The 14,595-nt window shown below is 41.0% G+C and overlaps 1 protein-coding gene across 1 annotated transcript in view; it reads right to left on the bottom strand.

The window, feature by feature from the left end:
* Positions 1 to 14,595, bottom strand: part of AGBL1 (AGBL carboxypeptidase 1) — a 296,923-nt gene that overhangs the window by 268,431 nt on the left and 13,897 nt on the right. Inside the window, exon 2 of the mRNA XM_075159559.1 lies at positions 345 to 408. Within this exon, the coding sequence (XP_075015660.1) occupies positions 345 to 408 (64 nt within the window). The remainder of the gene's footprint in view (positions 1 to 344; positions 409 to 14,595) is intronic.

Below are 14,595 nucleotides of genomic sequence, written 5' to 3'. Positions count from 1 at the left end.
AGTCAGCTCCTCTCCCTGTCTCACAGCCCTCTCCCCAACGGCACTAGTGAACGTTTCGAGTGATTCACTGCCAGGGATTATGAAATACTTTGAAACGCACAAGCATCTTTTAAACTAAAAAAAATGGAGACTTTCTCCAGGTCTTTTTTTTTCTTTAACTTACTGAAAAAGCTCAGTTTTCCGAACACAGGAATAAGGACTGCTGATCTATAGTTACAATTCATGTGTCGTTCACCTTGCAAACACCTGGCCAAGTTTATGCAGGTATGAATTCCCTGACGTATTTGAGGGCCCCCTTTCTGCCCCTACCCCACAGGCATTGCCCCAGAGCTCTGCTTCCTTACCCAGAGACAGCAAGTCAGTGAGGACACTGAGAATATTCAGGATGACATCCTTGTCAGAGGAGCTCTGAAATGGAAACACACCAAATTTAGGGATCGATTCAAAACAGTGAACTTCATGCTACACAGGGCTGCAGTGCATCCTGCAGTGCAGAGGCACGGAGATCCTTGTTTGGATACTGAGTACTTTTTGTGCCATCTGGCCAGTGCATATGTGGAACCATATTGATAATACATTTTAAAAGCCACTGACAGACATACTGATACTACGCAATATTTAATACACAGCAGAATTTCTGCAGAATTTACATCTAAATTCTAAATTACAACTCGTTTTTTTTGGTTTGGTCTGGCTACCTCCAAATTGAGGAAATTCTGTATCACACAGAGATGTTAAATGTGAGGTGGTTTTCCTTGACAGCATCCCTTATTACTGGCAGTTGAAGAGGAATATCTTTAAATTATATTAGTCTCATTTACAAGAAAATTCCCCTGCCTTTGCAGCTTTGCAGCTACAACCACATGGAAGACTGGAATTTGGGGAGCAGAAAGATGCCCTAAACTTAGTTTTAATCAAGACCAGGTAAGCACCACACCTTGACATCACACATTCTGCTTTAGATTTACTTTAAATTTTATGCAAGAGGAAATAAGAGATACTGTACTTGAGGAGAAGGAAACATATAATATCTACCATCCATCTGTGTGATACACTAGACCCCTTCTTTAATCCTCCTCCAACTAGATTTCACTGCTGAGACTGAAGAATTAATCACCAGTCTGTGTTGCTGTATAAGGGATTTGGGTTAAGTTCTAGATCTCTTAATTTCCGTACAGATACAATACAACACAATACAAATTTCCAATGTAATAGAAAACTTGCATTTGTGTAGCCTTGATCCTGAAGAACCTCATATCTTACAAATATATGGCTCCTATATTTCAGAATGTTGAAGTGCTTCAGAAACTTAACCTACTAGTATGTATTCTGGATATATGGGATCATTTTACCAGCCAAATTGATTCAACCATTCTCTGACATGTTTAATGTTATGCAACTGAATATTTAAGACAAGGAATTGAGAAGTAACACCTAGCAGAAAGAAACTCTAGCAAGAATATTAGGGAAATCTAATTCAGATTTGTAATAATGACTATTAATGCAAATTTTTTTCCAGTGGACCCCTGCTAAAGTCACAGCACATGTGACATGGTGCTGAGGGTCGTGTAGCTAATTAGGGAGCTGAGTATCATTCCTCCTCCTCCTCTTTTACAGTTGGGGAGGGTATGCATTGAGAGAGACATGGGAATGAAGCAGGAAAATGGTCAGTCTTCACAGTGAGAGCAGCAGACTGTCAGCCTGGAGAATCACATTTCCACTTCTGTTGCAGAATTCCCGTAGGATGCTCAGCAGCTCCCTTCAACCAAACCTTCTTCTGTATTGGCAAATTATATGTGCCATCTTCTGCATGCAATATCTACATTAGTGCTGATGTTTCTTAACTTCTGTAGCCTTAACATTATGTATTCTTAGATTTCTTTTTTTATCATAATATTTAACAAAAACAATTCCCATTGTACTGGTTTTGGTCAATTACCACTGCTAACAAACTTTAACTGCTCAATACACATTTCGTGCTGGCATAAGTGAGCAACAGGGACAAGAGTATCAGCAGGGGAGCGAGACAAAAGAACAAGATGTGGTCAGGGGAAGGGGAAGGAAGAAAGGAGTCAGGCGAGGATGAGAGATTGGCGCAAACAAGCAGAGAATCAGTTCTGAAATGGGGGACTCGGTGGAGGAGTGCTCCGCTGAGCACTGCAGCCTTTCTAAAGACTCACCTTACTTTTGTTGCTGGCTAAAATCCACAGGAAAAGTGCATGTCTCATCCCCATCTCAGAGCTGGCCCCTGCCCAGGGCGAGAGCCTGCTGTTTCTATTCGTTACTACATTAACTCAACAAGCAGAGATCTCTGCACTGAACATAAAAGTTCAGCCCTTTTATGAACCGTGTTGAAATCAAAAGGCTCGGTATGATAGGATTACTGCTTCTTTCAGAGCCAAGACAAACAGAATACGTGGCTTTAATGAAATCCAGTAACTCTCGGTTCACCAAGTATTGCCACCCTCATCTTAGAGAAGGAGTCCAAATTCCTGTTACTGGCTCAAGGGACCACACAGAGAGGAAGGTCTGCAGCAGGGTCAGAGCAGTTCTGAATACCTTTACTTCTAGGTAACACGTATAGTTTTAGTCACATGCTAATCTTGCTAATTCATGTCTTTGTTCATTAGCCCACAGTCCTGAGCTGTCTCAAGTCTCGCAGGGCAAAAAAAGAGCAATCAGAGCTCTCTTCCCAAGAGTTTCTTGGCATTTTTTAGCATAGGAACTTAACAGTCAGGGGCAGGCTGTCAGGAGTGATGAGTATCCACCAAATTTACTGACTCCAGGAAGTGTCACTGTTCTCAGCACCTTTTTAAATATCAGGGTTGCCTAAATCAGACTGTCCTCTGGTTTTGTCTTGCTGCCTCTCAGTATCCCTTTCCTCTGTAGGTGGATGGATTACACATTAAGGTTTCAGTAATGAAGTCTTCATTGATTTATGGTCCTATTACACTGGGTTGTTTATTTTAACTGATTGGATTGTGGGTTTCCTAAGCCATTAACACAAATAGTGATGACATAAGATATCCTCTGACTTTCCATGCACTTTATCCAGGGACTCAGGCGAACAAAGAACTTGAGGGGACATGGAAGAACAACCTTTAAAATGTGCAAATTAGAGCTGGGTGATATTGCCAAATATTTTACCTGAGTATTTACTCTTGATATTTTAACACTAAAATTCTGACTGTGTTGGTGCCCCATTGTTCCCTTTCCTCCAGACACTAGTGAGGGAATTGGATGACTTGTGTGTTTGCTGAAATAGTGGATAAAACCCTAGTCCCATTACAAATTCTAACATGTTTCCACTAACTTTAGTGGCACCACTGAATAATACAGAATACTGCAGAAGAACACAGCTCCAATTTATAATAGCAACACAACACAGAAAAAATAACCTTAAAGTTGCTGTTGTCTTGCAAGATGGCAACTTGCCTGTTGAAAAAAAACAGCTCAGATTTTGACTAATTAACTTGAGATTTTCAAAGTCATCAAAGATATTTGGACATTGAAATCTATTAGAATAAATTGTTTAAATTAATACTCATACCAAACTGTGTGTGGATGAATTGCCAACAAATTCATTCATAAAAAATATTCAGTAGATCTTTTTGAACTGTAAGTACAAATGAGAAAATTACAACTTGTGCCTGATCTAAAAAAGATGAATAGAGTAATTTCTTTAATGCAAATTACTTACCCAGCTCTGGTTAAAATAAACACATTAGTTATTTTTATTGAAAGATATGTTTGACGGTTCAAGAACAAACCATAAGCAAAGAGAGGAGAGAAGTAAAATTCCTCTTGCTAAATATTTTCCATTCCTGCCAGCACTTACAAATGTTAGATACATCTATACGCGCACAGACTAATGAAGATGCATTCATGGTATACGGGTGGAATGAGAGCAGAGAAAAGTTCCCAGAGGCTCAAGTTAGATTACAAAATCACCAGCCTCCTGCAGGATTTAAAGTTAGAGCCAAATTGATACCTATTAACAACAGCCTGTAGCTGCCTTTCACGGCTTGCAGCTGGACAAAGGCTAAAGGAGCAAAAAACATCACTTAAAATATCAAGCATGGCTGTGCTTTTTGGCCAGAGCCCCTCATCTTAGCCTTACTTCAGCAAAGCCTGCTGTCTTTCCCACCCAACTAGGAGTATCACAGGGCTGAGTTCAGACGCATTTAATCAGCTCCTGGCTGATAGTTCCTCTCTGAGCTTTTTCTGGGAATTAATCCCTGAAACACCAGGGCTTTGGTTAGCTTGGCTGAAGCTCCTCATAGATAAACAGAAGGAGGATGGAGAAAGCCAGGAATAAAAAAATATCCCAGTGCATAGCCATTGATACATTACAGGCAGCAAGTGATTAGTTAGTGACATTGGGTTTGGAGGACAACAGCTTGATCCCAAGATCCTTCTGACTGGCAGCTCAGGTTATTTTGCTGACCCATGATTAAGCGGAGAAGGAGTTCCTGTCTCCTTGCCCTACTCCTGGGAACACACCAAGACAAGCTGTTATTTACTCAACACAAGATTATAAAATTGCAACTGAACCACAGTAACAGGTAATCTCGTTTCATCAGGGAAGTCTCCTGGGATGTTTTCCACAAGATTTGAAGACCCAACAGAGGTGGGATTTTTCCTGTCCTGAAGGACAGCAGCTATCAGTGCAGTTCCCCTTTTAGCACTGGCTTAAAACGAAGACTTCCCATGAACTCAGTCTTTTGTGTAGCTCTTGGGCTTTCATGTCTTTTGCCCAAAGGCAAGTATTTCTCCAAATGACACATGCAGACTTCTGAGAGTGTTTGCTGTGAGTCTAAGCATTAATGCTGAAAAAAGAAGGATGCCCAGAAAGAAATCAAACTGCATTGATTTGTGCAGCGCGATATTTACTAGTAAATATTTTATTTGGGGAAAGAAATACAAAGCAGTTATTCCACTCACAAAGAGAATAAATGCAAAATTAAGTCCTGCAAGACAATGCATAACACAATTTCTACCAATACTCCTATTAAATTAATTGTTGAATATAGTCTCACAAAACTGTATGACTGCTTAGGAAAAAAAAAAAAAACAAATCAAAACTGCCTGTTTTTAAAGAAAAGCTATTGCTGCACGGGGCTAACAAACTTACAGACCTGTTGTTTTTTTTTTTAGAGAGACCAAGGAATAGGATGTCCAGTTCCAGGTTTTTTTAGTTTGTTTATTTGTTTGTTTGTTTTTAAATAGCCTGTTTCTAAATAGGGAAGCAGGATTTGATGTGTTCAAAAAACATATCCTTCTTTCTTCTCTTACCCTTAATAAATTTGCTCACACAAATAGCAGCAGTCAGAAGCCTAACTGTCTGTGTAATGAGACTTGCATCCGCAAGTAAGATTTCTCACTCTCTGCACTCAAAGCTTATTGAAGAGAAATCCTGGTGCAAAATTAATACCAGCTAAAATCAAGACTAGGTTTGGAGCTGAGCAGCATTAGTCCTCACTCTCTTCTGAGAGCTCTAGAAACTATTGGACTGCTAATAACTGTATTAACGCTTAAATCAGAGACTCCCCTCCTGATGTTCTGCTGCCAGTGAGGTAGAGGTGTGTCTCAGACCCAGCTGCTGGGCACAGCCGCTCACCGCTGGCATTATGGATTTGCCAGCTGGATATCTTCTTCCCACAGCTGATTATCCAGCCTTACAATAACTGTGAAGCCAGGTTTGGTGCCTTACGTTCTGTGCCTTGTCAGAGTAAATTGCTTTTTCTAATTTAAGTGGAGCTAAAAATTCACACTTAAATAAGAGAGCGAAATACCCTGGAGAATTTCTTGTCTGTGTGCTCCCATCCTCAGCCTCAATATTCAGCCAGCTAACCGTGATTTCTCCTTGTTGGAAGGTTATAATCTACAGTATTGGATACATGGAGGTTTAGAAAAAAACCAAAAAACATTAATTCTGAAGGGAAAAAAGGGCTTCAGGGATCTCTGAAGTATCAGTAGGCAACCTCAGAATAAGGGCGTATTCAAATTAAAGTGATTACAGCCTGAATTTTGTTACTACTGAAGCACTTTGTTACAATACTACCATCATCCAGCTTTAGAAGCATCCCAAGAAGTTACGGTCCTGTTGCCCCTGCTCCCAAAACACCCATCCAAATGTCCTCAGCACCACCACAGACGTCGCCATCCTCTGTGGTGAACAGTAAAATGCGTTTCTTTGGCCTAATCTGAATTTCCTCTGCTGAGGAGTCAGATAGGCCTGAGCAAGCCAGGAAACTCAAAGGAGACATGGAAGGGAAAGGGGCTATTTAAAGACTCAGAGAGGAGGACCTTGCTGCTCGGGTGGTGTCCTAAGTGACCTCTTTAATCCTGCAAGAAAGGCGTTCGCAGCTGTGTGGGATCACGTAGCCCTCAAACTGTACCCAGGGCAGCCAAGGGGCCTCCCAGAACAAGACACGTGGTCCAACAACTTCTTGCTCCTGTTCCCCAGCCTTAGAGACGAGTCGCCCTTGCTGGTCCTGCGCACCCCTGTGAGGCATGGCTAGCACCCCATTTACCCGAGCACCAGCCATTTTCGTTCCTGCTGCTGCTTAACACCAAGCCAAGCTCTAAGCATGAGAAAGCAGCCGTTGTGGATTTTATACCAGGGAATATAGCAAATACTCATAAAAAAAGGTCCCTCTCTCTGGCCTGCTGCAATCAGGTAGGTGGCTTTTTTCATGGCTTGCAGTGACCTGAAGGTATGTTTTTTCTCATCCTTGTTTGCACAGGGTGTGATAACCTGCAACATTTTTTTCAGTAACACACCAGGTCACTGCTGGGTGTAATGAGTACATACCCTTCACAATGGATGGCAGCTCATCCAGGTGACTGGGCAGAAGTCGTGCCTCAAAGCCACCTTCTAACATGCTATTGTACAGGGCTTTGTTCCTACTCGTTGAGCTTCAGAGCTTCTTCTCGAAGGATATATGCTACATTCTGTGGGACTGAACTGCTTCAAGGCAGAGCTGGGCAAATATCTGAATGTCTTCAAAACACTGAAAGTGTTGAGATGTAACAGCTTGGCCTGAGCTGATCTCTAGCCAAAATAACTTGGTGAATAAGATGGTGGAAAGCAGCTGTGCCAAAGAATCTTACTATATTTAATGCAATACATTGCACTAACATAACACCTTTCATCACAGGATCACAGATTTCTTCTCAAATATTAATTAACACCTGCCCCACTGCATCCTTCATCAAGAAGATCAGATTCATTGTCCCTTATTTTTTTGGTGGAAAATATCACCCTGTGGTGGGAAATTCACTTAGTCAATACCCAAGACGATCGGTGACAGAGCCCAGATAGCTATTCCAATAAAATGAAGCAGAAACACTGTCTGCACAGAAGTATTATAGCTCTCAACTTACTTCCATTTATTTCTGGGGATTCAGAGGTTTCCTTCCCTGAGATCAGCCTTCTCCTTCCAACTTCCCAGGAGTTGTGCAGAAGAAAAGCAGCAGAAAAGACCTATCCCCTGCAAGGAATCCTAATGCCAGACTGGGAGAAGAAAGAGCTACTCACCACCTGAGGGTCCTAGCCCTACTTATGAAGCGATTCATTCTTGTGCTCAAGGACAAGGAAGATACTACATTTAATTTGTCCATACAGGAATTAAGAAGCACATAGACCATGACCTGACCCTTTTCCAAAGGATGTTTTACCTGCTGTGTTACAAAGACTCCAAGGTGTCTCACCTAACTTCAGAGCAAGGTTGTTCATTATATCTGTGCCACACCATCAGTGTGTCACACTAATAAAATGTATTCACATCCAGATACCTGCAGGGATTATGCTCTGATAGACTGCAATATCTTGGATACTGTTGGCAAAGTAAATTGCTTTTTTCTTTCTTTCTTTCTTTTTTCATGCTAAAGCGCTCTCTATGTTCTCAAAGAAAAGATTGTCCTTGTGCAGAAGTTCCTCCTGATACAAAGTTCCTTTGTGTCACTTGCTCCTCTCACTAATGCATCTCTAATAGAGCAATTACTTTATTATGCAGAACTGGTGGTAAAACACATTATTATATAACTTTAAAATGCTTCTGTCAAATTGGAAGTGTTAAAAGAATGAGGAAACTTTGGGATAAATCAAAACACGTGATATTCTGCAAAAGGTTTTTAGACTTTCCTTTGAATATTTCTAATGTTCTTTCTGTAATTTCTACTGCAGATAAATTCTCTCAGGTTTAATCTCTTATTTCACAATAAGTTACTTATGACACCTAAAGATTTTGACTGGATTTAGTATTATATCGTTCATTTTCTTCCTCTTTTTAATCTATTTTTGGTTTAATGCCAAAATTATCCTAGCATATGTCTTTCACACTCTCTTAATAAGATTCTGTAAGGCATTAACCATTCTTGCACAATGATCTCTATATGCATGTTAGCACCTACTGTTTATTGCTGTTTCTTGGATTTATTCCTGTATTTTATACTTTAGCTGTAACTAAACTATTTTAAAATATTAATGTTTCATTTAAATGCCACTCTGTTATGGCTACTTAACACAACTGCCACGCAAACTTAATAGGGAAGGATCTGTTTTTTCCCTTCAGCTGTAGTTTTCTTTTCCACTACTAGTGACGAAAGAGCAGCATGAAACATGCTACTATCTTTCTTTGTGAGATTTTATGGGTGTCAGTCCAGAGAACACTCTGTCTTTCAAGGAAGAAGCGCATTTGAGAATTAACAAAGTTTTTTTCAAGCATTGACATTTCTCAAAGTACAAGTGAGTCTGGAAGATCCTCGGAAATTTTCCAGATGTACTTGCTTTTTAATAAAACCACAGATTTTGAATACTATAGCAAATGTGAGTATGTGCATGTGGAAATAAATAGCCACAGTGAAGATGCTGCTATCCTTGCCTTCTCTGTGATGTTCCTGCTTGGGCTAGGCACGATAAAGCCACAAAAGTCCCTATGTCTACTCTCAGTCTGCGCTGGCACTTGCCTAGCATAATGCTGCGTTCAGTCTGGGCTTCTCTCTGTATTCCAGTGCTAACACTGCCATTTGCTACACATTAGTCTGACATCGACTTGTATAGGCTGAAGAAAAGGATCACTATAAGGTACCTTCTGGTTTAGAGAAACACCAGTCCTTTCTCTTGCCAAGACAAGTGTCCTTATCTGTCAATCTACCCCACTTTCAAAAGTGCTTTCTGGAACAGCAATGAAAATGCCTTTAATCAATCAACACTTAATAATGTTGATTGATGTATGGGTAGTGGAGACAAACCGCTAATAACTATCGTTAGTCACAGCTTATTTTCTTAAGAGATAGAACCTAAAAGTGAAAATGATGAACCTATTTTTCCCATCCAGTCTAAGTGAAAAATCAAACAACAAACGAAACTCGGCATCCGTAATGAATAGCGAACTCTGTTTCGAAATTCTAATGATTCAAAGTATTATTACTAGTAATGTAAAGCAGAACATCTGTCTAACTGCATTGCTGAGACCCATCTGTCTAGATTTAAACAGCAATCTCTTAAAAGCAAAGCCCTCAGTTCTCTGAAAAGGCTGCCAAGTTTTTAAAAGGTATGACAGGGGTATGTCATTTTCCATCCAGAAGGTAACAAAGCTTTTTATTATCTTTTGTCTACACCCTGTGCAAGACACCCAGCAGCAGCAAGCCAATGCCATCATGTTAAAGAAAGACATGTTTGGGGCTTTATTCAGCCCTTGTAACTTCAGTTCAGTAGCTCAGAAGCACTTGCAAACTAAGTGCTGGTCAGTCAAGATAAAAGGCATTTTATTAGCTCCTTGAATGAGCCCACTGCTGCGTTTGTGCTTCAGGAAAATGTGACAGGAGTTAAATTTAAAAATACGAGCTCACTGTCCTCTCAGAGGCTCCTGAGCTGATATCCAGGCTAATGTATATCAGGGACTGCAAAGTGAGAGATGAATGAGAGCTCTTACTCCTACTGGTGCCTTTCTCTGTGCAGCAAGACTGTGGTGGTTCTGCAGTGGAGCAAACTTCAACACTTGCTGTGCCCACGGGTGTCTGAGGGGCAGCATTGACCCAGCATGTCCTGACCCAGGAGGCAAGGAGCACGGTGTCCCCTGATGTGCCATCCCCTACACGTTGTTTAGCTTCACTCTACTGAGATCCCCTGTGGACTTCACTGAACCAAACTCCATGGGCTGTCTCTCCTGAGACACTCTCACACGGGAACGAGCTGAACATGTGATGGCATACGACTCTTGTGAAAAGAGAGGACCTTTGGCAGCAGCCACGTATTCCTCTGCTAGTGGTACAGCAATGGGGAGAGACCTCTGAACTCTCCATATACCCACACGTGTCTCACTGAGATCTGAGCAAACGCAATCTTGATGTCACAGTGGGCTGATCTCTGAGAGAAAGGTGAATTCTTCAGGGAATACTCAGTAGGAGATTTGGTCTATGTCAGAGTCTGCCTCCAGTGCCTGCATGCATTGTCAGCATGGAAAGACCACCAAAAAGTAGTTGTTTCCTATTTTATTTAAGCATGTTTTCAAGGAGACCTGTTAGTGTAACAGTGCTCTACAGGCTTTGTTAGGACATAGCAGGGGAACTCAGCTAGGAAGATTTCCATCTGTTTCATCAGCCGACCACTGAGACAACCACCTTTTAGACAAAACCCTCCAGAGTTTGCAGTCAGTGAGATACAGCCGCTGCTGCGGAAGCTTTTGAAACACATTGCTAATAAGCATGGTTTTCGTCTCAGAGAGCAAGTCGTTTTAATCCATCTCTGCTTCCAGCTGTCCCCTTGAAATCCCTGTGCATTATGGGGAGATCAAATGACCTTAGCCCTATTGAAAAAGAGATTGTCAAAGAAAAACAGAGCCAGGCACATGTTTTCTTTCTCATTTGTCATCTCCAGCTCTCTCCCCTCCTTGCAGAACTTTAGCATGGGGCAAGAGGCCACTCAAATGCAGATGATTTTACCAAAGAGGAGGCCAGATAAATCAGGGCAGTAGTGCTGCTTTCCCCTAGCCTCTCCAGAAACTGTCTCCATGTGGATGGCGCTGGTTTATTCCTGGAAAAATGGAGGGTCGAAAGAGGCAGTTCAGTTTGTTCTCTGACTTCATCAGATCAGCATTTTAATCATAGGGAAAGGTCAGGTGGACCATTCTCCCTCCTCCCCTCCTTTGCAGTGCAGACAGGTGGGCATTCACCATGCCAAGCAAACTGCTTATGGAAGGCTCTCTTTCTCTCCCTGTCACGCTCCTGCTTGCCAGGTTAATCCTGAATAAAATGGAGGGCCAACTTTATCTTCACTGTAAATCTGCTGCTTTGGCTTTTCAGCAGGAATCCCATAAAAAAACAGAGCATGGCAGAGGAAAATAGGCACTGATTTCACCCAGGCTGCATGAGTGTCATCTGCTCCACCCTTTGATTTGGGAAATAATGTGAACTAAGACTCCCTCTGCCTTAACTTGACAGATGAGTTTTATCTCCATTTACTGACCAAATAGAGAAATCTGGAGGCAGAGACATTACATGAGTTTGACGGAGTCTGTAACCATCCTGAAATAAAGCCCAGGACTCCTGCTTTAGCCGTCAACACACCATCATTTTCTCTTTTGGAAGGAAGGGAATAGGTAGCAGAAAATGCAGTGGAGCAGGTGGGCCCAGGCGAGAAGAGTCTGTCTCTCTTTATACTACAGAGATCAAATTCCCATTGGGCCCAGTGGAAAGCCTCTGCCTGTAAATTACACCAAAAATTAATGTGCATAAAAGACTTCACAAAAGTTAATTGCAGTAAAACACAATGCTATGGTGCTTCCACTGTCAGAAAAATAAATGTTTCCGTTTCAAAGCATCCCTTGTTGAAAGGGGGAAAAAAACCAAGATTTCTTTGGTAGAGTAGTTATTTCTCCCACAGGACTTCTGTGTCAGAATTACTCAATTTTCTAATAAGAATCATCATGAAAGTTTTGCTGTTCTCATTAATTTCACCTCAACCTACAACACCTTTTGAAAATGAGGCTGCGTTCTTCCAGGAGAACAGACCATGAGAAGAAAAAACCCAACCTTGTTCTCTAAATTCCCTAAGGGAAGGAGGTTTAGCTTTGCCCATGGAATTTCTTGTCAAGCAGATGTTATTCTATTAATCAACAGTTGGTCTAAAACATTAATTCTCTTTTTTGTAGCTTAGTAGTGCCTGTGGGCAGAAGAATCTCTAGTATGTTATCTTTGTCCTCTCTAGAAGACATCTTATGAAATCAATGACAAATTCTTGATTTCTGAAATCTTGATTTCTTTATAATATGGTAGGTTTCCACTCAGTAAAACAAAGGCCATAACAGCGCAACCGTTCAAAAGGATAAGCCATGGATATGAATGTGGTGTGTCTGCATTTACCTGTGGAGGAGAATGAGAAATAAGGTTTCCCTTATTTTAAGGGGCATTCTTCATCACATTAGACTTTCCTTCCCCAAACTGTACTAAGATAATTTTTTTTTTCCCTGTATGAAAAGGTAAAAGATTATCCAGTTCTTGGAGATTTGAATCTTCACCCAAAGAATAAACCTAGACTATATTTGGGTCAACTTCTCACAAAGATGAAACAATCGGAAAAAAGCAGAATTTTTTTTTTTTTTAAATTATAACAGAAAATGTCTACAAATATTTGAGTGTGGTTTGAACTCACATTCTTGCTTCAAACTAATCTTTAATTAAACTGTCTTTTCTGAAATTAAACTGTCTCTTCTGAAACAGCAGCACAGCAGTGCTTTCAGTTGCACACATAGCTTCCAGAATTGCAGGCAATGATGACCAACCAGCATGGCAACTGAGCTGGACAATTTAGTTGTACAAGAACATATGGCTTCCCCCTACCACTCATTCCTCACCTGCAGCAAACTTGGTTTTGTCAATGGGGAGAAAGGACACTGTCTGGTGAGATTGCTTTGTACTGTTCCCGGTCTCTCTGGAGAAGGTTGTAGCTCCCTCTCAAGGAGCATGTCTTACCAATTTCCAGGCGCATTCTGGCCTCACAATCTCCCCTGGGGACCAAAATCAGCCTGCTTTGCCAAAGAATCACAGCCCCTCATCCTTTGCAGAGATGAGCAGCAAGCCCGGCATGCAGAACAGCCCCGGCTGATGGATCAGCACTTCTACCCTATGGCCCATCGGGCCCTGTAGGCAAACAGGTGCAAATAGACTATCTGTGAGACAAGTGCTTATTAAAAGAACAGGGAAAGGCAAGAGGGAATTATTTTCTATCCTGGTCTCGTGAGAAGAACATAGTCACGAGGCTGGAGTCTGGCAGAGCCCAATGACATATGTGGGCACATGGTATGTCTATGGATTTAGGATTTTCAAAGACATGTGAAAGCCTGAAGTTCTCAGGTGGGCATAGATCAACTTAACAAAGACAGAAAAGGGCCACCTCTCCCCAGGAGCACGGCTCATTCCACAAGGAGCTATTAGCAAACACCGCCTTACTTCTGCACTTCCCACTGACTCCTCCTGGAGCCCTGCGGAAGGAGGGGCTTTTACCTGCGCTTCCAGAGGCATAAATCCTCCCCAAATTTCATCAGAAGAGTAATGATGATACGTGTCGCGTTACCTATCCTGGCACAAACAGGAATGATCACACAGAGGCAGCGTCCCTATGATAGCAACAACTCCAGGAGTAATTTTCAACCCTGCTATCCCAGACCAAGTGACACAAAATCCCTCCCCATCCCTTAAATTCCCAGTACATTTATGAAATGTTTTTCTTCCTGTTAAAACACATGAGTAAACTCTCTGCTGGTGTCAACAGACACTGCTAAAGTTAACCATTACCAGCCCACATGTTTTTCAATACAAGTAACTTTTTTGCGCTTTTTGCTAAATGTAATGTAATAAACTTTAATTCAAAGACGTCCATGAACATATTTTCTACCACAGACATTTTTTTCCCCAATGCATCAAACAGAAAAATCCATTGAAAAGATTTCTGAGCCATCACAACAAAATGCAGCATAATATGCTGAAAATAAGATTATGCTATAAAAAGAAACACAAGCAAGATCTATTCAAGCAAACACCTCTCTGTATGAAAACATCTCTTCATATATTTTACAGAGGGAAATTATTGAAGCCCGAGAAAAGGAGAAGGCGGAAATTTTCCATTGACATAAAAATTTTGATGTAATATATAAATATATCTGTAGGCATATAAAACACCTATGGAAGCTAGATAACCACCAATAATTATTCTTGACTTACAAACAGATAAGCAGATGCATTTGAATATATTTTCATACTGTATGTGAAAGATAAGGATTTTAAACAAATGCATATACCTCCTTACATAATGTAGTTTAATGTCTGTGTCTATAATGCAGCAGTTGTACAAAAATACACAATATAAAGCTGCTTGACATGGTATAATGTGCCATTATATTACATCCAAATAATCTAAGTTAAACAGCCTGGCCATGAGTATAAAGTCAGGCCCTCAACAGCTAAGAAGCACCAGTTTTAAAGCATTCATGATATTTCATTTGGCCCCCTGGAGTAACTGTATTTTTTAATTTCATGACAACTTGGTTTATTTCAGAAAACCTCTGCTTCAGGATGAATAGTGCCTGCTGC

Source organism: Calonectris borealis, chromosome 11 (assembly GCF_964195595.1).
Source record: "Calonectris borealis chromosome 11, bCalBor7.hap1.2, whole genome shotgun sequence".
NCBI lineage: Eukaryota > Metazoa > Chordata > Aves > Procellariiformes > Procellariidae > Calonectris > Calonectris borealis.
The sequence above is the reverse complement of the archived record's forward strand: the minus strand, read 5'-3'. Positions and strand labels throughout refer to the sequence as shown.